General features: G+C 42.2%; 1 protein-coding gene across 1 annotated transcript in view; it reads left to right on the top strand.

Moving 5' to 3' along the window:
• Positions 1 to 22,022, top strand: part of LOC128643769 (dual specificity protein kinase TTK) — a gene marked incomplete at its 3' end in the record, with an annotated part of 42,815 nt that extends 20,793 nt beyond the window's left edge. Inside the window, exons 5-7 of the mRNA XM_053696587.1 lie at positions 19,760 to 19,840; positions 21,507 to 21,683; positions 21,929 to 22,022. Coding sequence (XP_053552562.1) covers positions 19,760 to 19,840; positions 21,507 to 21,683; positions 21,929 to 22,022 — 352 coding nt within the window. The remainder of the gene's footprint in view (positions 1 to 19,759; positions 19,841 to 21,506; positions 21,684 to 21,928) is intronic.
• Positions 22,023 to 27,012: the final 4,990 nt, after the last annotated feature.

Here is a 27,012-nt window from a genome sequence, read left to right as displayed (position 1 = left end):
TAGGTTGGATAAATATTTTGCGGTACCGACGAGTACTGACGTTTTTCCTATACCTAAGAGACTTACTGACATTGTTACTAAGGAGTGGGATAGACCCGGTGTGCCTTTCTCACCCCCTCCTATATTCAGAAAGATGTTTCCAATAGACGCCGCCACACGGGACTTATGGCAAATGGTCCCTAAGGTGGAGGGAGCAGTTTCTACTTTAGCTAAGCGTACCACTATCCCAGTGGAGGATAGCTGTGCTTTTTCAGATCCAATGGATAAAAAATTAGAGGGTTACCTTAAGAAAATGTTTGTTCAACAAGGGTTTATATTGCAACCTCTTGCATGCATTGCGCCTGTCACGGCTGCAGCAGCATTTTGGTTTGAGTCTCTGGAAGAGACACTTCAATCATCCACACTAGATGACATCACACACAAACTTAAATTCCTTAAGTTAGCTAATTCATTTATTTCAGATGCCGTAGTACATTTAACTAAACGTGCGGCTAAAAATTCAGGATTCGCCATTCAGGCACGCAGAGCTCTGTGGCTGAAATCCTGGTCAGCTGATGTTACGTCTAAATCTAAATTGCTTAATATTCCTTTCAAAGGGCAGACCTTATTCGGGCCCGGCTTGAAAGAGATTATTGCTGACATTACAGGAGGTAAAGGTCATGCCCTGCCTCAGGACAAGGCCAAAGCCAAGGCTAGACAGTCCAATTTTCGTTCCTTTCGTAATTTCAAAGCAGGAGCAGCATCAACTTCCTCTGCACCAAAACAGGAAGGAGCTGTTGCTCGCTACAGACAAGGCTGGAAACCTAACCAGTCCTGGAACAGGGGCAAACAGGCCAGAAAACCTGCTGCTGCCCCTAAGACAGCATGAATTGAGGGCCCCCGATCCGGGACCGGATCTAGTGGGGGGCAGACTTTCCCTCTTCGCCCAGGCTTGGGCAAGAGATGTTCAGGATCCCTGGGCGTTAGAGATCATATCTCAGGGATACCTTCTGGACTTCAAATCCTCTCCCCCAAGAGGGAGATTTCATCTGTCAAGGTTGTCAACAAACCTAACAAAGAAGGAAGCGTTTCTACGCTGCGTACAAGATCTTTTATTAATGGGAGTGATCCATCCAGTTCCGCGGTAGGAACAAGGACAAGGGTTTTACTCAAATCTGTTTGTAGTTCCCAAAAAAGAGGGAACCTTCAGGTCAATCTTGGATTTAAAGATCCTAAACAAATTCCTAAGAGTTCCATCGTTCAAGATGGAAACTATTCGAACAATTTTGCCCATGATCCAAGAGGGTCAGTACATGACCACAGTGGATTTAAAGGATGCTTACCTTCACATACCGATTCACAAAAGCCATTACCGGTATCTAAGGTTTGCCTTTTTAGACAGTTTTTACCAGTTTGTAGCTCTTCCATTCGGACTGGCTACGGCTCCAAGAATCTTCACAAAGGTTCTGGGCACTCTTCTGGCGGTACTAAGACCGCGAGGAATTTCAGTAGCTCCGTACTTAGACGACATACTGATACAAGCTTCAAGCCTTCAAACTGCCAAATCTCATACAGAGATAGTACTGGCATTTCTAAGGTCGCATGGATGGAAAGTGAACGAAGAGAAAAGTTCTCTCTTTCCACTCACAAGAGTTCCCTTCCTGGGGACTCCGATAGATTCTGTAGAAATGAAGATTTACCTGACAGAGGACAGGTTAACAAAACTTCAAAGTGCATGCCGTGTCCTTCATTCTATTCAACACCCGTCAGTAGCTCAATGCATGGAGGTAATCGGACTAATGGTAGCAGCAATGGACATAGTTCCTTTTGCACGCCTACATCTCAGACCACTGCAACTGTGCATGCTAAGTCAGTGGAATGGGGATTACTCAGATTTGTCCCCCACTCTAAATCTGAATCAAGAGACCAGAAATTCTCTTCTATGGTGGCTTTATCGGCCACATCTGTCCAGGGGAATGCCATTCAGCAGGCCAGACTGGTCAATTGTAACAACAGACGCCAGCCTACTAGGTTGGGGCGCTGTCTGGAATTCTCTGAAGGCTCAGGGACTATGGAATCAGGAGGAGAGTCTTCTTCCAATAAACATTCTGGAATTGAGAGCAGTCCTCAATGCTCTTCTGGCTTGGCCCCAGTTAACAACTCGGGGGTTCATCAGGTTCCAGTCGGACAACATCACGACTGTAGCTTATATCAACCATCAGGGAGGGACAAGAAGCTCCCTAGCAATGATGGAAGTATCGAAGATAATTCGCTGGGCAGAGTCTCACTCTTGCCACCTGTCTGCAATCCACATCCCGGGAGTGGAGAACTGGGAGGCGGATTTCTTAAGTCGTCAGACTTTTCATCCGGGGGAGTGGGAACTTCATCCAGAGGTCTTTGCCCAAATACTTCGACGTTGGGGCAAAACAGAGATAGATCTCATGGCGTCTCGACAGAACGCCAAGCTTCCGCGCTACGGGTCCAGATCCAGGGATCCGGGAGCGGTCCTGATAGATGCCTTGACAGCACCATGGACCTTCAGGATGGCTTATGTGTTTCCACCTTTCCCGATGCTTCCTCGATTGATTGCCAGAATCAAATAGGAGAAAGCATCAGTGATTCTAATAGCGCCTGCATGGCCACGCAGGACTTGGTATACAGATCTGGTGGACATGTCATTCTGTCCACCTTGGTCGTTACCTCTGAAACAGGACCTTCTGATTCAGGGTCCTTTCAAACATCAAAATCTAACTTCTCTGAAGCTGACTGCTTGGAAATTGAACGCTTGATCTTATCAAAGCGTGGTTTTTCTGAGTCAGTTATTGATACCTTAATACAGGCTAGGAAGCCTGTTACCAGAAAGATTTACCATAAAATATGGCGTAAATACCTATATTGGTGCGAATCCAAAGGTTACTCTTGGAGTAAGGTTAGGATTCCTAGGATATTGTCTTTTCTACAAGAAGGTTTAGAAAAGGGGTTATCCGCTAGTTCCTTAAAGGGACAGATCTCAGCTCTGTCCATTCTGTTACACAAGCGTCTGTCAGAAGTTCCAGACATTCAGGCTTTTTGTCAGGCTTTGGCCAGGATTAAAGCTGTGGCTCCACCATGGAGTTTAAACCTTGTTCTTAACGTTTTACAGGGTGTTCCGTTTGAACTCCTTCATTCCATTGTTATAAAGTTGTTATCTTGGAAAGTTCTATTTTTAATGGCTATTTCCTCGGCTCGAAGAGTCTCTGAGTTATCAGCCTTACATTGTGATTCTCCTTATTTGATTTTTCACTCGGATAAGGTAGTTCTGCGTACTAAACCTGGGTTCTTACCTAAGGTAGTCACTAACAGGAATATCAATCAGGAGATTGTTGTTCCATCCTTGTGCCCAAATCCTTCTTCGAGGAAGGAACGTCTTTTGCACAATCTGGATGTAGTTCGTGCCCTTAAATTTTATTTACAGGCAACTAAAGATTTTCGACAAACGTCTTCCCTGTTTGTCGTTTACTCTGGTCAGAGGAGAGGTCAAAAAGCTTCTGCTACCTCTCTCTCTTTTTGGCTTCGTAGCATAATTCGTTTAGCTTATGAGACTGCTGGACAGCAGCCTCCTGAAAGAATTACAGCTCATTCCACTAGAGCTGTGGCTTCCACTTGGGCCTTTAAGAATGAGGCCTCTGTTGAACAGATTTGCAAGGCTGCAACTTGGTCTTCGCTTCATACTTTTTCCAAATTTTACAAATTTGACACTTTTGCTTCCTCGGAGGCTATTTTTGGGAGAAAGGTTCTTCAGGCAGTGGTTCCTTCTGTATAAAGAGCCTGCCTATCCCTCCCGTCATCCGTGTACTTTTGCTTTGGTATTGGTATCCCACAAGTAATGATGACCCGTGGACTGATCACACTTAACAGAAGAAAACATAATTTATGCTTACCTGATAAATTCCTTTCTTCTGTAGTGTGATCAGTCCACGGCCCGCCCTGTTTTTTAAGGCAGGTAAATATTTTTTAAATTATACTCCAGTCACCACTACACCCTTGGCTTCTCCTTTCTCGTTGGTCCTTGGTCGAATGACTGGAGGTGACGTAGAGGGGAGGAGCTATATAGCAACTCTGCTGGGTGAATCCTCTTGCACTTCCTGTAGGGGAGCAGATAATATCCCACAAGTAATGATGACCCGTGGACTGATCACACTACAGAAGAAAGGAATTTATCAGGTAAGCATAAATTATGTTTTTTACATTTTAAAAGGTAAAAAAGGGTTTTATGGCTATAGCACCTAAATAATGTTATATAATTCTGCACTATGTGCAGAATTATATAACATTATTTTTAAGGTTTACTGTCCCTTTAATATGTTTTTATTACTCAATATCTTGTAAAATAAGGCAGTTTCTTTTTGTTAAAAAAAATAAAGCAGTTTTATTTTTGCATTGCATCAAAAATAAAGCAGTTTCATTTTAAATTTTTAAATAAACAGTAACTTTTTTTTTCTTTTTTAAATTGTTCATAATTTAATTATTTATATTTATTCTGTTAAGGTGGACCAAGACTCTGTTACAGATTACAGATGTCATTTATGTTTGAATGCTAATATTGAACCACCAATTCCTTTTTGTTCCTCGTGTTGAGAGAACATTTAATCTTAAGGATAGATTTTTTGAGCTTATATTGTCTAAGATGGATTCTGTCCAGGAGTCTTCTGACAATGTGCAAGATATGCCGCTTTTTTCTTCTCAGGTGTTCCAAATTTTAGTACCCATTAATTCCAGTGCCCTGCGCTTCCTCTCAAGCTCCGGCTGGGGTTTCCTTGCAAGACATTGCTTCCCTCATTTCTTATGCAGTTTCTGATGCATTGTCTGCTTTTCCCATGCTACAGGGAAAGCGCAAGAGGAAGTCTAAAGATTCAGTGCGTAAGGTATCTGACTCGGTCGTGGCATACCAAATGTTTCCTCTCATAAATCTGATAAGGAGGATTTTTCAGTAGCATCTGAGGATGAAATCTCAGATTCTGACAGTGTAATTCCTTTCTCTGATGCTGAAGTTGTATCCTTCAGGTTAAAGCTGGAACACCTCAGTTTACTACTCAAGGAGGTTTTGGCTCCTCTGGACGACTCTGACTCTACTGTCATTGTCAACCCTAAAAAGTCTAGTAAACTTAAAGGGACAGTCTACACCAGAATTGTTATTGTTTTAAAAGATAACCAAGTTAATGCCCATGTTTTGCATAACCACCCTAGTTATATTAATATATGTTTCTCCAACATAGGTGTGTCCGGTCCACGGCGTCATCCTTACTTGTGGGATATTCTCTTCCCCAACAGGAAATGGCAAAGAGCCCAGCAAAGCTGGTCACATGATCCCTCCTAGGCTCCGCCTACCCCAGTCATTCTCTTTGCCGTTGTACAGGCAACATCTCCACGGAGATGGCTTAGAGTTTTTTAGTGTTTAACTGTAGTTTTTATTATTCAATCAAGAGTTTGTTATTTTGAAATAGTGCTGGTATGTACTATTTACTCAGAAACAGAAAAGAGATGAAGATTTCTGTTTGTATGAGGAAAATGATTTTAGCAACCGTCACTAAAATCCATGGCTGTTCCACACAGGACTGTTGAGAGCAATTAACTTCAGTTGGGGGAACGGTGAGCAGTCTCTTGCTGCTTGAGGTATGACACATTCTAACAAGACGATGTAATGCTGGAAGCTGTCATTTTCCCTATGGGATCCGGTAAGCCATGTTTATTAAGATCGTAAATAAGGGCTTCACAAGGGCTTATTAAGACTGTAGACTTTTTCTGGGCTAAATCGATTCATTATTAACACATATTTAGCCTTGAGGAATCATTTATTCTGAGTATTTTGATATAATAATATCGGCAGGCACTGTTTTAGACACCTTATTCTTTAGGGGCTTTCCCAAATCATAGACAGAGCCTCATTTTCGCGCCGGTGTTGCGCACTTGTTTTTGAGAGGCATGACATGCAGTCGCATGTGAGAGGAGCTCTGATACTTAGAAAAGACTTTCTGAAGGCGTCATTTGGTATCGTATTCCCCTTTGGGCTTGGTTGGGTCTCAGCAAAGCAGATACCAGGGACTGTAAAGGGGTTAAAGTTAAAAACGGCTCCGGTTCCGTTATTTTAAGGGTTAAAGCTTCCAAATTTGGTGTGCAATACTTTTAAGGCTTTAAGACACTGTGGTGAAAATTTGGTGAATTTTGAACAATTCCTTCATGTTTTTTCGCAATTGCAGTAATAAAGTGTGTTCAGTTTAAAATTTAAAGTGACAGTAACGGTTTTATTTTAAAACGTTTTTTGTACTTTGTTATCAAGTTTATGCCTGTTTAACATGTCTGAACTACCAGATAGACTGTGTTCTGAATGTGGGGAAGCCAGAATTCCCATTCATTTAAATAAATGTGATTTATGTGACAATGACAATGATGCCCAAGATGATTCCTCAAGTGAGGGGAGTAAGCATGGTACTGCATCATTCCCTCCTTCGTCTACACGAGTCTTGCCCACTCAGGAGGCCCCTAGTACATCTAGCGCGCCAATACTCCTTACTATGCAACAATTAACGGCTGTAATGGATAATTCTGTCAAAAACATTTTAGCCAAAATGAACACTTATCAGCGTAAGCGCGACTGCTCTGTTTTAGATACTGAAGAGCATGACGACGCTGATAATAATGGTTCTGAAGGGCCCCTAACCCAGTCTGATGGGGCCAGGGAGGTTTTGTCTGAGGGAGAAATTACTGATTCAGGGAACATTTCTCAACAAGCTGAACCTGATGTGATTACGTTTAAATTTAAGTTGGAACATCTCCGCATTCTGCTCAAGGAGGTATTATCCACTCTGGATGATTGTGACAAGTTGGTCATCCCAGAGAAACTATGTAAAATGGACAAGTTCCTAGAGGTCCCGGGGCTCCCAGAAGCTTTTCCTATACCCAAGCGGGTGGCGGACATTGTTAATAAAGAATGGGAAAGGCCCGGTATTCCTTTCGTCCCTCCCCCCATATTTAAAAAATTGTTTCCTATGGTCGACCCCAGAAAGGACTTATGGCAGACAGTCCCCAAGGTCGAGGGAGCGGTTTCCACTTTAAACAAACGCACCACTATACCCATAGAGGATAGTTGTGCTTTCAAAGATCCTATGGATAAAAAATTAGAAGGTTTACTTAAAAAGATGTTTGTTCAGCAGGGTTACCTTCTACAACCAATTTCATGCATTGTCCCTGTAGCTACAGCCGCATGTTTCTGGTTCGATGAGCTGATAAAGGCGGTCGATAGTGATTCTCCTCCTTATGAGGAGATTATGGACAGAATCAATGCTCTCAAATTGGCTAATTCTTTCACCCTAGACGCCACCTTGCAATTGGCTAGGTTAGCGGCTAAGAATTCTGGGTTTGCTATTGTGGCGCGCAGAGCGCTTTGGTTGAAATCTTGGTCAGCTGATGCGTCTTCCAAGAACAAGCTACTTAACATTCCTTTCAAGGGGAAAACGCTGTTTGGCCCTGACTTGAAAGAGATTATCTCTGATATCACTGGGGGTAAGGGCCACGCCCTTCCTCAAGATCGGCCTTTCAAGGCAAAAAATAAACCTAATTTTCGTCCCTTTCGTAGAAATGGACCAGCCCAAAGTGCTACGTCCTCTAAGCAAGAGGGTAATACTTCTCAAGCCAAGCCAGCTTGGAGACCAATGCAAGGCTGGAACAAGGGAAAGCAGGCCAAGAAACCTGCCACTGCTACCAAGACAGCATGAAATGTTGGCCCCCGATCCGGGACCGGATCTGGTGGGGGGCAGACTCTCTCTCTTCGCTCAGGCTTGGGCAAGAGATGTTCTGGATCCTTGGGCGCTAGAAATAGTCTCCCAAGGTTATCTTCTGGAATTCAAGGGGCTTCCCCCAAGGGGGAGGTTCCACAGGTCTCAGTTGTCTTCAGACCACATAAAAAGACAGGCATTCTTACATTGTGTAGAAGACCTGTTAAAAATGGGAGTGATTCATCCTGTTCCATTAAGAGAACAAGGGATGGGGTTCTACTCCAATCTGTTCATAGTTCCCAAAAAAGAGGGAACGTTCAGACCAATCTTAGATCTCAAGATCCTAAACAAGTTTCTCAAGGTTCCATCGTTCAAGATGGAAACCATTCGAACTATTCTTCCTTCCATCCAGGAAGGTCAATTCATGACCACAGTGGATTTAAAGGATGCGTATCTACATATTCCTATCCACAAGGAACATCATCGGTTCCTAAGGTTCGCATTCCTGGACAAGCATTACCAGTTCGTGGCGCTTCCTTTCGGATTAGCCACTGCTCCAAGGATTTTCACAAAGGTACTAGGGTCCCTTCTAGCTGTGCTAAGACCAAGGGGCATTGCTGTAGTACCTTACTTGGACGACATTCTGATTCAAGCGTCGTCCCTTCCTCAAGCAAAGGCTCACACGGACATTGTCCTGGCCTTTCTCAGATCTCACGGATGGAAAGTGAACGTGGAAAAGAGTTCTCTATCTCCGTCAACAAGGGTTCCCTTCTTGGGAACAATAATAGACTCCTTAGAAATGAGGATTTTTCTGACAGAGGCCAGAAAAACAAAACTTCTAGACTCTTGTCGGATACTTCATTCCGTTCCTCTTCCTTCCATAGCGCAGTGCATGGAAGTGATCGGTTTGATGGTAGCGGCAATGGACATAGTTCCTTTTGCGCGCATTCATCTAAGACCATTACAACTGTGCATGCTCAGTCAGTGGAATGGGGATTATACAGACTTGTCTCCGAAGATACAAGTAAATCAGAGGACCAGAGACTCACTCCGTTGGTGGCTGTCCCTGGACAACCTGTCACAAGGGATGACATTCCGCAGACCGGAGTGGGTCATCGTCACGACCGACGCCAGTCTGATGGGCTGGGGCGCGGTCTGGGGATCCCTGAAAGCTTAGGGTCTTTGGTCTCGGGAAGAATCTCTTCTACCGATAAATATTCTGGAACTGAGAGCGATATTCAATGCTCTCAAGGCTTGGCCTCAGCTAGCGAGGGCCAAGTTCATACGGTTTCAATCAGACAACATGACAACTGTTGCGTACATCAACCATCAGGGGGGAACAAGGAGTTCCCTAGCGATGGAAGAAGTGACCAAAATCATTCTATGGGCGGAGTCTCACTCCTGCCACCTGTCTGCTATCCACATCCCAGGAGTGGAAAATTGGGAAGCGGATTTTCTGAGTCGTCAGACATTGCATCCGGGGGAGTGGGAACTCCATCCGGAAATCTTTGCCCAAGTCACTCAGCTGTGGGGCATTCCAGACATGGATCTGATGGCCTCTCGTCAGAACTTCAAAGTTCCTTGCTACGGGTCCAGATCCAGGGATCCCAAGGCGGCTCTAGTGGATGCACTAGTAGCACCTTGGACCTTCAAACTAGCTTATGTGTTCCCGCCGTTTCCTCTCATCCCCAGGCTGGTAGCCAGGATCAATCAGGAGAGGGCGTCGGTGATCTTGATAGCTCCTGCGTGGCCACGCAGGACTTGGTATGCAGATCTGGTGAATATGTCATCGGCTCCACCTTGGAAGCTACCTTTGAGACGAGACCTTCTTGTTCAGGGTCCGTTCGAACATCCGAATCTGGTTTCACTCCAGCTGACTGCTTGGAGATTGAACGCTTGATCTTATCGAAGCGAGGGTTCTCAGATTCTGTTATCGATACTCTTGTTCAGGCCAGAAAGCCTGTAACTAGAAAGATTTACCACAAAATTTGGAAAAAATATATCTGTTGGTGTGAATCTAAAGGATTCCCTTGGGACAAGGTTAAGATTCCTAAGATTCTATCCTTCCTTCAAGAAGGATTGGAAAAAGGATTATCTGCTAGTTCCCTGAAGGGACAGATTTCTGCCTTGTCTGTGTTACTTCACAAAAAGCTGGCAGCTGTGCCAGATGTTCAAGCCTTTGTTCAGGCTCTGGTTAGAATTAAGCCTGTTTACAAACCTTTGACTCCTCCTTGGAGTCTCAACTTAGTTCTTTCAGTTCTTCAGGGGGTTCCGTTTGAACCCTTACATTCCGTTGATATTAAGTTATTATCTTGGAAAGTTTTGTTTTTAGTTGCAATTTCTTCTGCTAGAAGAGTTTCAGAATTATCTGCTCTGCAGTGCTCTCCTCCTTATCTGGTGTTCCATGCAGATAAGGTGGTTTTGCGTACTAAACCTGGTTTTCTTCCAAAAGTTGTTTCTAACAAAAACATTAACCAGGAGATTATCGTACCTTCTCTGTGTCCGAAACCAGTTTCAAAGAAGGAACGTTTGTTGCACAATTTGGATGTTGTTCGCGCTCTAAAATTCTATTTAGATGCTACAAAGGATTTTAGACAAACATCTTCCTTGTTTGTTGTTTATTCCGGTAAAAGGAGAGGTCAAAAAGCAACTTCTACCTCTCTCTCCTTTTGGATTAAAAGCATCATCAGATTGGCTTACGAGACTGCCGGACGGCAGCCTCCCGAAAGAATCACGGCTCATTCCACTAGGGCTGTGGCTTCCACATGGGCCTTCAAGAACGAGGCTTCTGTTGATCAGATATGTAGGGCAGCGACTTGGTCTTCACTGCACACTTTTACCAAATTTTACAAGTTTGATACTTTTGCTTCTTCTGAGGCTATTTTTGGGAGAAAGGTTTTGCAAGCCGTGGTGCCTTCCATTTAGGTGACCTGATTTGCTCCCTCCCTTCATCCGTGTCCTAAAGCTTTGGTATTGGTTCCCACAAGTAAGGATGACGCCGTGGACCGGACACACCTATGTTGGAGAAAACAGAATTTATGTTTACCTGATAAATTACTTTCTCCAACGGTGTGTCCGGTCCACGGCCCGCCCTGGTTTTTTTAATCAGGTCTGATAATTTATTTTCTTTAACTACAGTCACCACGGTACCATATGGTTTCTCCTATGCAAATATTCCTCCTTAACGTCGGTCGAATGACTGGGGTAGGCGGAGCCTAGGAGGGATCATGTGACCAGCTTTGCTGGGCTCTTTGCCATTTCCTGTTGGGGAAGAGAATATCCCACAAGTAAGGATGACGCCGTGGACCGGACACACCGTTGGAGAAAGTAATTTATCAGGTAAACATAAATTCTGTTTTTCTCCTTCTTCTCCTCCTATTTTTAAGAAGATGTTTCCCATTGATGAATCTATCATGGAGTCTTGGCAAACGGTCCCCAAGTTGGAAGGGGCAATTTCCACTTCAGCTAAGAGAACTACTATTCCCATAGAGGATAGCTGTTCTTTTAGGTTTACTCAGTTTTTCTCTTCACAGGTCCATGTGAGGTGCTGCAACCTCTCAAACCAGGTGAGCTGTCCTGCTGCCGGACAGCACTTTCAGGTAAGTGCCATTTTAATTTTCTTTTGCAAGGAGATGGCTGGCACTTGTTACAGCTATAAGCTGTGTTATTTAATATGAGACTTTATTAAACCTTCATGTTTGGGGTTTCTTTTAGGCAGTTTGGGCATTGAGACACTGAGGTGATTTATGGTGGCTCAGTGTGTTATAGTAGTTTTTATACTTTAACTTCTGGTCATGGAGATTAATGTTGTAAGCCATTTTTTTCGGCAGTTAGGGCTCTGTAACTGCTCTGTATTTGAAAATGAGCTGCAGGACAGGTAGGCACCTCAGTAAACTACTGAGGTGTATAGGTAGCCTGAGGCCTATTTGGTTTGTTGCGATAACGCACATTTCTATTTAAAGACACAGTACACTTATTTTTTATTTTCAAATTAATAATTTTTACACTGTATCCTTATTTATTACATAAGATCGATCAAGAGGCTTTTCAAACCATTATCACAGGCGAAGTTGCTGCTTGTCAGTTATGTTTTGATGCTCAGGTGGAACCCCTAGTTCCTTTTTGTTCCTCATGCATTAAGAGAACTTTGTTATAGAGATAAAATATTTGACTATGAGCCACCATTTACCAGGCAAATGCTGTTCAGGTGTCTCCTGTTGCAGATATGCCGCAGTTTTCTCCTCAAGCGTCCCAACTTTTTCAGTCTCCACATACAGTGCCCTCTGTTTCCTCTTGCAATCCTGTAGGATTTTCTTTATAAGACATTGCTTCCCAGGTATCCCTTGCGGTATCTGAGGCCTTGTCAGCTTTCCCTATGTTGCAGGGAAGGCGTAAAAGGAAATTTAAGGAAACGGTAAGGTTTCTGATCACGTTCTGGCTATCCAGAGTGTCCCTTCCCATAAGCCTGAGGAAGAAGACATGTCGATAGCATCTGAGGAGGAAATCTCAGTCTCAGACAGTGTAATTCCTTTTTCTGATGCTGAAGTGGTATCCTTCAGATTTAAGCTAGAACACCTTCACTTAATACTTAAAAAGGTTTTGGCTACTTTGGACGACTCCAACAGAACTATCGTAGTCGATCCTAAAAAGTCTAGTAAATTGAACAAATACTTTGATGTTCCCTCCGCAGTGGAGATTTTTCCAGTTCCTGACCGTACTGCAGAGATTATTGTTCGAGAATGGGAAAGACCTGGTATTGCCTTTTCTCCATCTCCTATTTTTAAGAAGATGTTTCCTATAGTGGATTCTATTAAGGAGTCGTGGCAGACGGTTCCTAAGGTAGAAGGAGCTTTCTCCACTTTGGCCAAGAGGACTACTATTCCCATAGAGGATAGTTGTTCTTTTAAAGATCCAATGGATAAAAAATTGGAGGCTTTACTAAAAAAGATGCATGTCCACCAGGGTCTACAATGGCAACCAGCGGTGTGCATCGCCACTGTTACCAGCGCTGCAGCTTACTGGTTTGATGCTGAATTTGATCTGAATCTCTTCAGACAGATACCCCTCTTGATGAGATCCAGGACAAGATTAAGGCTCTCAAGTTAGCCAATTCCTTTATTACAGATGCTTCCTTACAGGTTATTAAACTGGGAACCAAAATTTCTGGTTTTGCGGTCCTAGCCCATAGGGCCTTGTTGTTGAAGTCCTGGTCTGTGGATATGTCATCTAAATGTAAGCTCATGGCTATTTCTTACAAGGGTAAGGCCTTGTTTGGACCTGGTTTGGCGGAAATTATCTCAGATATTACTGGAGGGAAGGGTTCTTTTCTTCCTCAAGATAAAAAGAATAAGCAGAAGGGACGTCAGTAATTTTCGTTCCTTTTGTAACTTTAAAGGCAAGTCTCCCCCCCCCCCCCTTCCTCGAAGCAAGATCAAGCCAAGCCTTCCTGGAAGCCCAACCAGTCCTGGAATAAGGGAAAGCAATCTAAAAAGCCTTCAGCTGATTCCAAGTCCGATCTGGGAGCGGATCCTGTAGGGGGCAGACTCTCTCTTTTCCCAGGCTTGGATAAGAGATGTACCGGTTCCCTTGGCGGTGGACATTGTCTCCCAGGGATTCAAAATAGACTATTTATTATCTGTAGACCAGATAAAAAGAGGCGTTCTTACATTGTGTCAAGGACCTTGCTGCCCTGGGGGTAATAGTTCCAGTTCCCTTTCAGGAAAGGGGTCTGGGATTTTACTTGAATCTGTTTGTAGCTCCCAAAAAGGAGGGGACTTTTCGACCAATCCTAGATCTAAAATGTTTAAACAAGTTTCTCAGAGTGCCATCCTTCAAGAGGGAGACTATACGCTCCTTTCTTCCCTTGGTACAAGAGGGTCGGTTCATAACAACCATAGACCTAAAGGATGCATACCTTCATGTTCCCATTCACAGGGACCATCACAAGTTTCTGAGATACGCCTTTTTGGACAATCATTTCCAGTTCGTGGCCCTTTCATTCGGCCTTGCCACAATGGAGCTGTGCTTCAATCTCGGGGCATTGCAGTGGCACCTTATCTGGACGACATTCTGGTTCAGGCGCCATCTTTTCAACAAGCAGAATCTCATACGGAGATCTTGTTGTCTTTTCTTCAATCCCACGGATGGAAGGTGAATCGGGAAAAAAGTTCTCTGGTTCCAGCTACAAGGGTCGTTTTTTTGGGGACCATAATAGACTCCCTGTTAATGAAGTTTTTTCTGTCTTGCCCTTCAATCCTCTCCATGGCCGTCAGTGGCTCAATGTATGGAGGTAATCAGTTTGATGGTGGTGTCCATGGACATCATTCCGTTTGCTCCATTCCATCTCAGACCTCTGCAGTTATGCATGCTCAGACAATGAAACAGGGACTATGCGGACCTGTCTCCACGTGTAGATCTAGATCAGGCGTCAGTAGACTCTCTTCCTTGGTGGCTTTCTTAGGATCATCTCTCCCAGGGTACTTGCTTCCGCAGACCCTCCTGGGTGATTGTGACCACAGATTCCAGCATTCTAGGTTGGGGAGCAGTATGGGGCTCGTTGAAGGCTCAGGGCTTATGGACCCAGGAGTAGTCAGTCCTGCCCATAAACATCTTGGAGCTGAGAGTAATCTTCAATGCTCGCCTGGCCTCAGTTAGCCTTAGACCGGTTTATCAGATTCCAGTCGGACAACATAACCTTGGTGGCCTACATCAACCACCAGGGGGGAACTCTAAGTTCCTTGGCCATGACAGAGGTGGCCCAAATTATTGAGTGGGCGGAGACCCACAACTGCTTTTTTTCTGCGATCCACATCCCAGGAGTGGACAATTGGGAAGCGGATATTCTGAGCAGACAAACTTTTAATCCCGGGGAGTGGGAACTTCATTCGAATGTGTTTTCCAGCTTGACCCTCAAGTGGGGGCAGCCGGAGTTGGATTTCATGGCTTCTCGTCAGAATGCCAAACTTCCGAGATACGACTTGAGGTCAAGAGATCCACAGGCATTTCTGATCGATGCTCTGGCAGTTCCTTGGAACTTCAGTCTAGCAAACCTGTTTTCTCCGTTCGCTCTCTTTTCAAGGGTCATTGCTCAAATCAAGCAGGAGAGGGTGTCTGTAATTCTCATAGCCCCGGCGTTGCCTTGCAGGATTTGCTATGCAGACCTAGTGGAAATGTCATCCTTTCCACCTTGGAGACTGCCTCTGAGGGAAGGACCTTTTACTTCAAGGTCCCTTCCTTCATCCAAATCTCGTTTCTCTGAAGCTGACTGCTTGGAGATTGAACGCTTAGTTTTATCTAAGCATGGATTTTCAGAGTCGGTCATTGAGACCTTGATTCAGGCTCGTAAGCCTGTGACTCGCGGTATTTACCATAAAATCTGGCGTAAATACTTGTATTGGTGTGAATCTAAAGGATACTCTTGGAGTAGAGTAAGGATTCCTCGGATTTTGTCCTTTCTCCAGGATGGTCTGGAGAAGGGTTTGTCGGCAAGTATTGTAAAGGGTCAGATTTTGGTATTGTCTATTTTGTTACATAAGCGCTTGGCGGATGTGCCAGTCGTGCAATCGTTTTGTCAGGCCTTGGTTAGATTTCGGCCTGTGCTTAAACCTGTTACTCCTCCATGGAGTCTTAACCTTGTTCTTAAAGTTTTACAACAGGCTCCGTTTGAGCCTATGCATTCTTTAGATATTAAGATGTTATCTTGGAAAGTTTTTTTTTTTTTTCTTGTTGCTCTTTCCTCTACTCGGATAGTTTCTGAACTCTCTGCTTTACAGTGTGATTCCCCTTATCTTATATTTCACTCTGATAAGTTGGTTCTGCGTACTAAGTTTGGTTTCCTGCCCAAAGAATATTAATCAGGAAATCATTGTACCTTCTTTATGTCCTAATCCTTCTCACAAAGAATGCTTGTTGCATAATCTGGATGTTGTGCGAGCGCTAAAATCTTATTTGCAGGCAACTAAGGACTTTCGTCAGTCTTCTGCATTGTTTGCTTTTCTGGGAAACGCAAGGGTCAGAAAGCTACGGCTACTTCACTTTCCTTTTGGCTGAAGAGTGTTATTCGCTTAGCATATGAGACTGCTGTACAGCAACCTCCTGAGAAAATCACAGGTCATTCCACAATGGCTGTTCTTCCTGTGCCTTCAAAAATGAAGCTTCTGTGGAACAGATTTGCAAGGCTGCAACTTGGTCATCTTTGCACACTTTTTCCAAATTCTATAAATTTGATACTGTTGCCTCGGCTGAGGTTTCTTCAAGCAGTGGTGCCTTCTGTTTAGGTTCCTGTCTTGTCCCTCCCTTATCATCTGTGTCCTCTGGCTTGGGTATTGGTTCCAAACAGTAATTGATGATGAGCTGTGGACTCACCGTGTCATTAGAAAGAAAACAAAATTTATGCTTACCTGATAAATTTCTTTCTTTCTTGACACAGTGAGTCCATGGCCCGCCCTATATTCAGACAGTTTATTTTTATATAAACCTCAGGCACCTCTGCACTGTTACTTCCTTTCTCTCCTTTCCCTTTGGTCGAATGACTGATGGATTGTGGGTAGGGGAATGATATTTAACAGCTTTGCTGTGGTGCTCTTTGCCGCCTCCTGCTGGTCAGGAGTGATATTCCCAACAGTAATTGATGATGATCCGTGGACTCACTGTGTCAAGAAAGAAATGAATTTATCAGGTAAGCATAAATGTCTTTTTTTAGTATAGTTGTGTGACAAAATGTGTCAGTGATGCTTATTGAGAGAACTTGTGATATGTCTCCAGGCCTCTGTGCTACATAGTAGACAACTCTAAAGTGACGACAAAAGTTGTAACTGAAATGCAAGCTTTAGATTTCAGTGAAAATTATAATTTTTGCAAGCTGTTTGCTTGCAAAAATGATTGTTAAAAGCTATTCTTTCAACTGCAATAACTTTTGACATTCCTGTGGTGTGCTGTAGATATCGTTGTAGGCTGTCTGCATGTGTATTTCTGTGTACATATTTAACTGCTGTTGATGGTATGTCATATGACATCTGCAGCTCTTGGACTATGCTAAGACATGTGCAGGCCCCATGGGGGGCACATGGACCATGGTACTCCTGTATAGGCAAGTGGGTAGCATATTTGCTAAGTTAACACTCTTGTTTCCAGTGCCTACGTCTTTCCTGAAATACATGCTCTTGTGCTCTGCTACTTTATACAGTTAAGTAGCTGCAGTGACAGTACAAATATATGTGTCTAATTCATGGAAATGCTCATTTTAGGGCTGTGGAAAGAACCAACTTTGTCAGTGCCCTCGATGTTTTCAGAAGAGACCCGTCGCAATTCTAGATTTTATGATCTTTAACTATAGTGAATGTTGTGTAAATGTTTTTTTTTTCCCTTTTAAAAAGGCCTGATTTTAGCCTAAATGGATGATCAGTGACCATGGCCAGATTTAACATACCCACCTATACCTATAGGTCTTAAAGTTCTCTTCTATTATAGTGTTCCATTGACTAGAGCTTCCAATACCTGATTCTGATCTTTTAGTAAATGCATAGTAAAGAATGTTAACTAGCACTACACTTATAATTTGTGAAAGTTTGTTTTTGTTCAAAAGAGACAAAGGAGACTAAGGACCAATAGTGAACCTGAACATTATGATATTAGAAGTACAGACACCATTTGAGTTCCCATACTGATAATATATTGTCAGTCTAAGCCAAGTTAGTTTTATATATATATATATATATATATATATATATATTTATATATATATATATATATATATATATATATATTAGCACTGCATGATTAATCGCGGGTGTGGTTTTAAACCGTGATTAATCGCTGCGGTTTTAAAACTGCAAGAGTATGCACTTTTTAGCCCTGCCCTCTTTGACGTCCCCTATGATGTACAGGAGGGCCGCTGACTGGCTGTGCCTGCCTTGTGACATTGAGCCGACTTACCGAGGAGCGCTGTAGCTGATGCGGGTTACAGGGAGGGGGTTCACGCTCTGTGGTTGATGCGGGTTTACAGGGAGGGGGGTGTGCAGGGACTTATGTGGGTTGGGGGCTGATGGTGGTTACAGGCGGTGTGGTGCTTATGATGTTAAAGGGGGTGCTTATTGGGGGGTTACAGTGGGAGCTGATGGGACTTATGTAGGTTACACAGGGGGTGCTATTGGGGTTTACAGTGGGAGCTGATGGCGCTGTGGCTGATGCGGTTTACAGGGAGGGTGGAGCGCACGCAGTGGCTGATGCAGGTTACAGGGAGGGGGGTGCGCTGGGACTTATGTGGGTTGGGGGCTGATGGTGGTTACATGCGGTGTGCTGCTTATGTTAAAGGGGGTGCTTATTGAGGGGTTACAGTGGGAGCCGATGGGACTTATGGGGGTTACAGTGGGAGCTGATGGGGCTTATGTAGGTTTCAGGGGTGTTGGTTTACAGTGGTAGCTGATGGGGCTTATTTAGGTTACAGAGGGGGTCTTATGGGGGGTTACAGGGGTGCTGACATGAAAATGGTGATTAAATCACAATCACGATTACCACCCAAACCCCGCCCCCAGCCCCCCCCCCCCCATATTGCCTAGCCCTAATATATATATATTTATATTGTTTGTGGCTTTAGGTTAAATAATCAAACAACTGCCCAGTAGTCTCCTTTAGAAGAAGAGCCAGTTGGTAATGTGGAAGCGATTAATTATAAAGCTGCAAAACCTTTAATCATTTATATTAAAGAGCACTATGTTTATAGTAAACTTTTTGTTTTTTACATATTTTTTTTTAAATAAACCTAACTGGACATGCAGCTGGACAATAAGGCCTGGTTGTTTGCTGGCTGATAAGCAGCAGTTGCTTAATTAATCCTTGAATCTCTGTTACATCTGTAAGTAAATATTATAATTCTTTATTTATAAAGCGCCAACAGATTCCGCAGCGCTGCCCATGGGTACAGGGATAAAAGTACAACGGAGAAACAATGCAATAAAAGGCAACATTTTACAGACAAATACAGGGGGAATTGAGGGTCCTATTTCCGTGGGTTCTTACAATCATGTAAAATATTCATAACATTTATCTAAACTAGTGAATCACAAAAACACAGCACTCATCTGACTTATAAAATATGAATTCATTTGCAACATTTTGGCCTTAGGAAGAGGATGTTGTTGCTATGAAAGGTCACTAATAAAATTTATATTTTATAATGTGTGAAGTCGGGTGTCATGGCTGGTGATGAGTTGTCTACACTAGAATATGCCCCCTGACCCCTGGATTTTGTCAAGTCTTATAAAATATATGGGTCACAGGAGGGGGTTAATCAATGATCAATATATAGCTGCCTTAAAGGGACATTAAACACTTTGAGATGGTAATATAAAATGATAAATTGTATATATATAAAACAGCTCTGCAATACACTTTCATTATTTATTTTGTCCTCTTTGCCTGTAATTCCATTCTGAAATTGTGAGCTTTTCAGTTCCTGTTAGAAATGGAAGTGCAGAACACTGTTAAATCCAGCACAACCATTGGCTGCACACTCTAGTGAACTATTTATAACTGTCTCTAATTGGCCACAGAAGAGAAGGTAACACAAGTTACAACATGGCAGCTCCCAGTGTTTTATAGACACTAAAACTTTACACTTATTTTGTCACTTTTTAAACAACTAATGAAACTTTAAAAAATACATCTACATGTTACTCATGGACTAATCTTTTTTTTGACTGCATCATTCTATCTAGCATGTATGTAGTGTTTAATGTCCCTTTAAAAGGCTATAACCGATTGGTTGTGAGTTTCTAGAAGGATTTATCACTGCTCTGTATTTGTCTAACTATATGGGGTTATTAGGTGCTCAGTAATATTTAATAAAAAAGCAAATATGACACAAAATAGATGGGGCTGAAGGAGCAACCGATTTCTCTGGTCACTGATTTACACATTCTGTTTTTTGACTGCTTATGTTTTATTTTTTGTCTGAGATATTAGAGAAATAATATGAAATATGTTGCATCTCCAATATTGCCTTGTAAATACTGGTTTTGTTTATACCTTAGGTAGGAACAATCAACTACATGCCACCCGAGGCAATTAAAGATAACACTTCATATGCAGACAACGGGAAACACAGATCAAAGGTAGTATAAAATAGTTTTTTTATCATCTTGGGACAGTTTCTAATTTGTTTCAGATTCTCCCCTTTGTAAATAGCCTAGAATGACCTCCCAAACTAAAGATGTTTACCTCTATCATCTCATACTTGGTTTGCCTGATGTTTTTCCCCTGTTGCATTCAATGTATTCTCTTTAGAAACTGAAAATAATGGATAAACAGAAGTCATCAGTGTTGCTTGTTATAAATAACTAAATTCATTAATTTCAGTGCCCAGTCATACATGTGAGCACATTTAGTCTTGTGTTGATTGCTCTTCTTATAGTAAATAACACCTTTTCTCCAACATAGGTGTGTCCGGTCCACGGCGTCATCCTTACTTGTGGGATATTCTCTTCCCCAACAGGAAATGGCAAAGAGCCCAGCAAAGCTGGTCACATGATCCCTCCTAGGCTCCGCCTTCCCCAGTCATTCTCTTTGCCGTTGTACAGGCAACATCTCCACGGAGATGGCTTAGAGTTTTTGGTTGCAATTTCTTCTGCTAGAAGAGTTTCAGAGTTATCTGCTCTGCAGTGTTCTCCTCCTTATCTGGTGTTCCATGCAGATAAGGTGGTTTTGCGTACTAAACCTGGTTTTCTTCCGAAAGTTGTTTCTAACAAAAACATTAACCAGGAGATAGTTGTACCTTCTTTGTGTCCGAATCCAGTTTCAAAGAAGGAACGTTTGTTGCACAATTTGGATGTAGTTCGTGCTCTAAAATTCTATTTAGATGCTACAAAGGATTTTAGACAAACATCTTCCTTGTTTGTTGTTTATTCTGGTAAAAGGAGAGGTCAAAAAGCAACTTCTACCTCTCTCTCTTTTTGGCTTAAAAGCATCATCAGATTGGCTTACGAGACTGCCGGACGGCAGCCTCCTGAAAGAATCACAGCTCATTCCACTAGGGCCGTGCCTTCCACATGGGCCTTCAAGAACGAGGCTTCTGTTGATCAGATATGTAAGGCAGCGACTTGGTCTTCACTGCACACTTTTACTAAATTTTACAAATTTGATACTTTTGCTTCTTCTGAGGCTATTTTTGGGAGAAAGGTTTTGCAAGCCGTGGTGCCTTCCATCTAGGTGACCTGATTTGCTCCCTCCCTTCATCCGTGTCCTAAAGCTTTGGTATTGGTTCCCACAAGTAAGGATGACGCCGTGGACCGGACACACCTATGTTGGAGAAAACAGAATTTATGTTTACCTGATAAATTACTTTCTCCAACGGTGTGTCCGGTCCACGGCCCGCCCTGGTTTTTTAATCAGGTCTGATAATTTATTTTCTTTAACTACAGTCACCACGGTATCATATGATTTCTCCTATGCAAATATTCCTCCTTTACGTCGGTCGAATGACTGGGGAAGGCGGAGCCTAGGAGGGATCATGTGACCAGCTTTGCTGGGCTCTTTGCCATTTCCTGTTGGGGAAGAGAATATCCCACAAGTAAGGATGACGCCGTGGACCGGACACACCGTTGGAGAAAGTAATTTATCAGGTAAACATAAATTCTGTTTTTGTCATGTTATTGCCATTAATTCATTTGATATTAATCTGTTAAGCACTAAGAACTATTAAGCTAATTTGCATTTTCCTTTACCTAATAAAATGTCACAGCTATCTATAATGTTTCAACCAAATACATAATTTCTTTGCAGATTAGTCCCAAAGGTGATGTCTGGTCTTTGGGATGTATTTTGTATTGCATGACATATGGAAAAACTCCCTTTCAGCACATAACAAATCAGATTGCTAAACTACATGCAATTCTAGACCCTGGTTATGAAATAGAAGTGCCTGATATACCAGAGAAGGACCTCCAAGATGTACTCCGGGTAAGCTTGGTTTCTTTCTTTACTTGATGTATTTCAATGTCCATTACATTAAAATCAACTTCTAATACATAAAGAAGCACTCAATGTATTTTATGCAAATAAAGTGTTACTTCTTTTTGCAATATTTGTGCTATTTTCAAATGTAAATATTCTTCCTTCATTCTCCATTGGTCATCCAAGTCTGTATGATATATATATAAAAAAAGATTTTAATTTTGTATTACTATTTTATTGTATTTTTGTAGAAATGTTTGGTGAGGAATCCTAAGGAAAGAATATCCATTCAAGAGCTCTTGATGCATCCATATGTTCACTTACAACCTTATCCACAACAACAAGGTACATAAAAAATGTTTAATATCACATGACTTGCAATCCAAGGCAGAATTACTCTACTATTCTTGGTTGAAGTGTTGGATGCCAATCTGTAATTGTTAGAGCAGGAGTTACTAGTTACTACTGTAGTTATCTAGGTAATGGAAGTGTTACTCCTTTGCATGTTAATTTCTTTTCTCTCTTTTTTTCTACACTTACATTTCTTAGGATATTCCTTTTTCTGATTAGTCATTTTAGAGATCATCGGAACTCTATCATTTTTTATTTAGCCTATCATTTCCTTGCTGTTCTATGCTTTTTGTTACATAACGATAGTCATACCTGTAAAAAAATAACGAAAATAAACATTTAAGCCCCCAAAAGTTTACTTACCTGCATTGCGTCTTCTTTGGCACTGCATTTTTTTTAATTTTTTTATTGTCTCATGGGCTCTGTCTAATCAAAGCTTATCCGATCATAACGTTCGACTAAATGTAACTAACAATGTTTTTGATAGTTTTGTGGCCACTGGAAAAGCAAAGCTAAAAATGTTTGCTCTGAGGTGAGGGTGACCAAATCCCAAATGATTGTTCTGGAGGGGAGAACAGCGTATAGTGTCTGCCTTGCAACCTTGCCTGAATCCCATGTGCCATTAGTCATTTTTAGGAAGAATATTATTGTATATAATAATCATGAATTTGTATGGGGCTCTTTAGTCTTCTACAATATTGACATGGGCCCCCCATGTGTTAGGAAGTTGGCCATCACTGATTTAAATACATATAGATTGTATTTGTGTTTTAATGTTTCTAATGTTATGTGCTTTGTTTTCTGACTCTGTGAAAACTGTATTTAAAAAAAAAAAATGAGGTAAATAACATACAAGATAAGGTTATGTTTTGTGTAGAACAAGCAGGCTTCAGGCACATGCAGGGCAAGCAAACCCAGTGATAACTTTTCTAAAAAGTATTTCTCCAACATTGTGTCCGGTCCACGGCGTCATCCTTACTTGTGGGATATTCTCTTCCCCAACAGGAAATGGCAAAGAGTCCCAGCACAGCTGGTCACATGATCCCTCCTAGGCTCCGCCCACCCCAGTCATTCTCTTTGCCGTTGCACAGGCAACATCTCCACGGAGATGGTTAAGAGTTTTTTGGTGTTTAAATGTAGTTTTTATTCTTCTATCAAGTGTTTGTTATTTTAAAATAGTGCTGGTATGTACTATTTACTCTGAAACAGAAAAGGATGAAGATTTCTGTTTGTAAGAGGAAGATGATTTTAGCAGACAGTAACTAAAATCGATTGCTGTTTCCACATAGGACTGTTGAGATGAAGTAACTTCAGTTGGGGGAAACAGCAGACTTTTCTGCTTAAGGTATGACTAGCCATATTTCTAACAAGACTGTGTAATGCTGGAAGGCTGTCATTTCCCCTCATGGGGACCGGTAAGCCATTTTCTTAGTCAAAAACAAACAGAATAAAGGGCTTATTATGGGCTAAATCGATTGCTTTATTTGTTCATATTATTCAAATTTAGGCTAACTATTGACATTTATAATCTTGGGGAACGTTTATAAAACGGCAGGCACTGTATTGGACACCTTTCTCTTGTTAAGTGTATCCAGTCCACGGATCATCCATTACTTATGGGATATTAACTCCTCCCCAACAGGAAGTGCAAGAGGATTCACCCAGCAGAGCTGCTATATAGCTCCTCCCCTAACTGCCATTACCAGTCATTCTCTTGCACCCAACGAATAGATAGGATGTGTGAGAGGACTGTGGTGATTATACTTAGTTTCATACCTTCAATCAAAAGTTTGTTATTTTATAATAGCACCGGAGTGTGTTATTCCTTCTCTGGTAGAATTTGAAGAAGAATCTACCTGAGTTTTTCTATGATTTTAGCCGGAGTAGTTAAGATCATATTGCTGTTTCTCGGCCATCTGAGGAGAGGTAAACTTCAGATCAGGGACAGCGGGCAGATTAATCTGCAAAGAGGTATGTAGCAGCTTATTATTTTCTGACAATGGAATTGATGAGAAAATTCTGCCATACCGATATAATGTAAACTCAGCCTTAAATGCAGTAGCAGCAACTGGTATCAGGCTGTCATGTATGTATATTTTACACTTCAGTATTCTGGGGAATGGCACTTCACTGGAATTATACTGTATGCATAAAACTTTAGCCTAATTTGCAGGGACTAGCAACAGGCTTTTTAATAACACTCAATTTATTAATGTTAAACGTTTTTTGCTGGCATGTAAAATCGTTTAATTTCTTCTGTTATGTGTGATCAGTCCACGGGTCATCATTACTTCTGGGATATAACTCCTCCCCAACAGGAAATGCAAGAGGATTCACCCAGCAGAGCTGCATATAGCTCCTCCCCTCTACGTCAGTCCCAGTCATTCTCTTGCACCCAACGACTAGATAGGATGTGTGAGAGGACTATGGTGATTATACTTAGTTTTTATGACTTCAATCAAAAGTTTGTTATTTTACAATAGCACCGGAGCGTGTTATTACTTCTCTGGCAGAGTTTGAGGAAGAATCTACCAGAGTTTTTTACTATGATTTTAACCGGAGTAGTTAAGATCATATTGCTGTTCTCGGCCATCTGAGGGAGGTAAAAGCTTCAGATCAGGGGACAGCGGGCAGATGAATCTGCATTGAGGTATGTAGCAGTTTTTATTTTCTGAATGGAATTGATGAGAAAATCCTGCCATACCGTTATAATGTCATGTATGTATACACTTCAGTATTCTGGGGATGGTATTTCACCGGAACTACTCTGTTAAAAGTCACTAATCCTTTTAATAAGTATTTATCATGTTAAACGTTTTTGCTGGAATGTAGAATCGTTTACATTTCTGAGGTACTGAGTGAATAAATATTTGGGCATTATTTTCCACTTGGCAGTTGTTTGGTTTTAATTATGACAGTTTCGTTTCTCTTCACTGCTGTGTGTGAGGGGGAGGGGCCGTTTTTGGCGCTCTTTGCTACGCATCAAAAAATTCCAGTCAGTTACTCTTATATTTCCTGCATGATCCGGTTCATCTCTGACAGATCTCAGGGGTCTTCAAACTTCTTTAGAGGGAGGTAGATTCTCTCAGCAGAGCTGTGAGAATTTTATATTGACTGTGAATAAAAACGTTGCTCTGTAATTTTTATGTCAAATTTAATTATTGTTATTTTTCTAATGGGAACAAACCTTTGCTAAAAGTTGTGTTGTTTTAAAGTTTGATGCTATAACTGTTTTTCAGTTCATTATTTCAACTGTCATTTAATCATTTAATCGTTTAGTACTTCTTTGAGGCACAGTACGTTTTTGCTAAAAAAGATTATAACCAAGTTGCAAGTTTATTGCTAGTGTGTTAAACATGTCTGACTCAGAGGAAGATATCTGTGTCATTTGTTCCAATGCCAAGGTGGAGCCCAATAGAAATTTATGTACTAACTGTATTGATGCTACTTTAAATAAAAGTCAATCTGTACAATTTGAACAAATTTCACCAAACAGCGAGGGGAGAGTTATGCCGACTAACTCGCCTCACGCGGCAGTACCTGCATCTCCCGCCCGGGAGGTGCGTGATATTATGGCGCCTAGTACATCTGGGCGGCCATTACAGATAACATTACAAGATATGGCTACTGTTATGACTGAAGTTTTGTCTAAATTACCAGAACTAAGAGGCAAGCGTGATCACTCTGGGGTGAGAACAGAGTGCGCTGACAATACTAGGGCCATGTCTGATACTGCGTCACAGCTTGCAGAGCATGAGGACGGAGAGCTTCATTCTGTAGGTGACGGTTCTGATCCAAACAGATTGGATTCAGATATTTCAAATTTTAAATTTAAATTGGAGAACCTCCGTGTATTACTAGGGGAGGTCTTAGCAGCTCTCAATGATTGTAACACCGTTGCAATACCAGAGAAACTGTGTAGGTTGGATAAATACTTTGCGGTACCGGCGAGTACTGACGTGTTTCCTATACCTAAGAGACTAACTGAAATTGTTACTAAGGAGTGGGATAGACCCGGTGTGCCGTTCTCACCCCCTCCAATATTTAGAAAGATGTTTCCAATAGACACCACCACTCGGGACTTATGGCAAACGGTCCCTAAGGTGGAGGGAGCAGTTTCTACTTTAGCTAAGCGTACCACTATCCCGGTGGAGGATAGCTGTGCTTTTTCAGATCCAATGGATAAAAAATTAGAGGGTTACCTTAAGAAAATGTTTGTTCAACAAGGTTTTATATTGCAACCCCTTGCATGTATCGCGCCGATTACGGCTGCGGCAGCATTTTGGATTGAGTCTCTGGAAGAGAACCTTAGTTCATCTACGCTAGACGACATTACGGACAGGCTTAGAGTCCTTAAACTAGCTAATTCATTCATTTCGGAGGCCGTAGTACATTTAACCAAACTTACGGCTAAGAACTCAGGATTCGCCATACAGGCACGTAGGGCGCTGTGGCTAAAATCCTGGTCAGCTGATGTTACTTCTAAGTCCAAATTACTTAATATACCTTTCAAGGGGCAGTCTTTATTTGGGCCCGGTTTGAAAGAAATTATCGCTGACATTACAGGAGGTAAGGGCCACGCCCTACCTCAAGACAAAGCCAAAGCTAAGGCTAGACAGTCTAATTTTCGTCCCTTTCGGAATTTCAAAACAGGAGCAGCATCAACCTCCACTGCACCAAAACAGGAGGGAGCTGTTGCTCGTTACAGGCAAGGCTGGAAGCCTAACCAGTCCTGGAACAAGAGCAAGCAGGCCAGGAAACCTGCTGCTGCCCCAAAGACAGCATGAACCGAGAGCCCCCGATCCGGGACCGGATCTAGTGGGGGGCAGACTTTCTCTCTTCGCCCAGGCCTGGGCAAGAGATGTTCAGGATCCCTGGGCGCTAGAGATCATATCTCAGGGATACCTTCTAGACTTCAAATTATCTCCCCCAAGAGGGAGATTTCATCTGTCAAGGTTGTCAACAAACCAGATAAAGAAAGAAG

This window comes from Bombina bombina, unplaced genomic scaffold, assembly GCF_027579735.1.
Source record: "Bombina bombina isolate aBomBom1 unplaced genomic scaffold, aBomBom1.pri scaffold_1598, whole genome shotgun sequence".
Classification (NCBI taxonomy): domain Eukaryota; kingdom Metazoa; phylum Chordata; class Amphibia; order Anura; family Bombinatoridae; genus Bombina; species Bombina bombina.
Note: the sequence above shows the minus strand (reverse complement) of the source record. Positions and strands in the feature narration are given on the sequence as shown.